Source organism: Trypanosoma equiperdum, assembly GCF_001457755.1.
Source record: "Trypanosoma equiperdum strain OVI genome assembly, contig: ctg_658, whole genome shotgun sequence".
Classification (NCBI taxonomy): Eukaryota; Euglenozoa; class Kinetoplastea; order Trypanosomatida; family Trypanosomatidae; genus Trypanosoma; species Trypanosoma equiperdum.
The window spans coordinates 646-1,400 of record NW_027124596.1 but is presented as its reverse complement, the minus strand read 5'-3'; the positions used below and the strand labels follow the sequence as shown (position 1 = coordinate 1,400).

The 755-nt window shown below is 47.0% G+C and overlaps 1 pseudogene across 1 annotated transcript in view; it reads left to right on the top strand.

The window, feature by feature from the left end:
• Positions 1-623: 623 nt before the first annotated feature.
• TEOVI_000308300:pseudogene overlaps positions 624-755 on the top strand; it is a 777-nt pseudogene continuing 645 nt past the window's right edge. Inside the window, exon 1 of the mRNA in view lies at positions 624-755. This exon is cut by the window's right edge and continues 645 nt beyond it. Within this exon, the coding sequence occupies positions 624-755 (132 nt within the window).

Here is a 755-nt window from a genome sequence, read left to right as displayed (position 1 = left end):
AAAAAAAAGAGAAAGAAGACCGACTGCAGTCGGAGGTGACTCACGCGATAGGGAGATCGAGGCTTAGATGCAAAAATGTACTTGAAGTGGGGGGAGAGGAAGAGTAGAAAACTGGTGCACATGCCTCGATCGTAACTTATACGCGCGACTATGTTCTTGGTCATTGCTCTTCATTTTTTGTTTTTTGCTTGTCTGAGCATTTGGTTCACATCCCCTTGATTACGCAGCGCTGCCAGTTGGCTCCGCGCTGCATTTCCATTAACTCTCATCTCCACCATTGCATCCTCCCGTGCGCTTCTTATTTTGCCCTTGTTGATATTGCTGTTTGCCTCCTTATCACTGTTATAGTTCCCGCACGCATAGTTTTTGCTTAGTCACTAGTAGGTGCTATCAGTAGTCTGAAGCCGGTCCTGTGGGGATTCTTGCGGACGGCGTCGTGAAGCAAAGCACAAGAGAGGCCCAGGTAGGATCACACTGTAAAGGAGGAAAACTATTTATAGGCATACATATACGTTCTTCCCTCGTTCTTACCTTGCGGGGGCGCATTGCTTCTCTGAGCATCAATCGTACAACTACACGTGTATTTATCTACACATTTGGCAGTTCGCATTTTGGTCAAACTAATGCAGCCCGCGGGGGGGAACTCGAGTCCGAAATCCACAGGCGAGAGTTGCATTTGTAGCGCCACGAAATATATTTACAGCTTTCGGAAGAAGGAATGGGTTGTGTTAGCCACCAATGTCGAAATTATAACG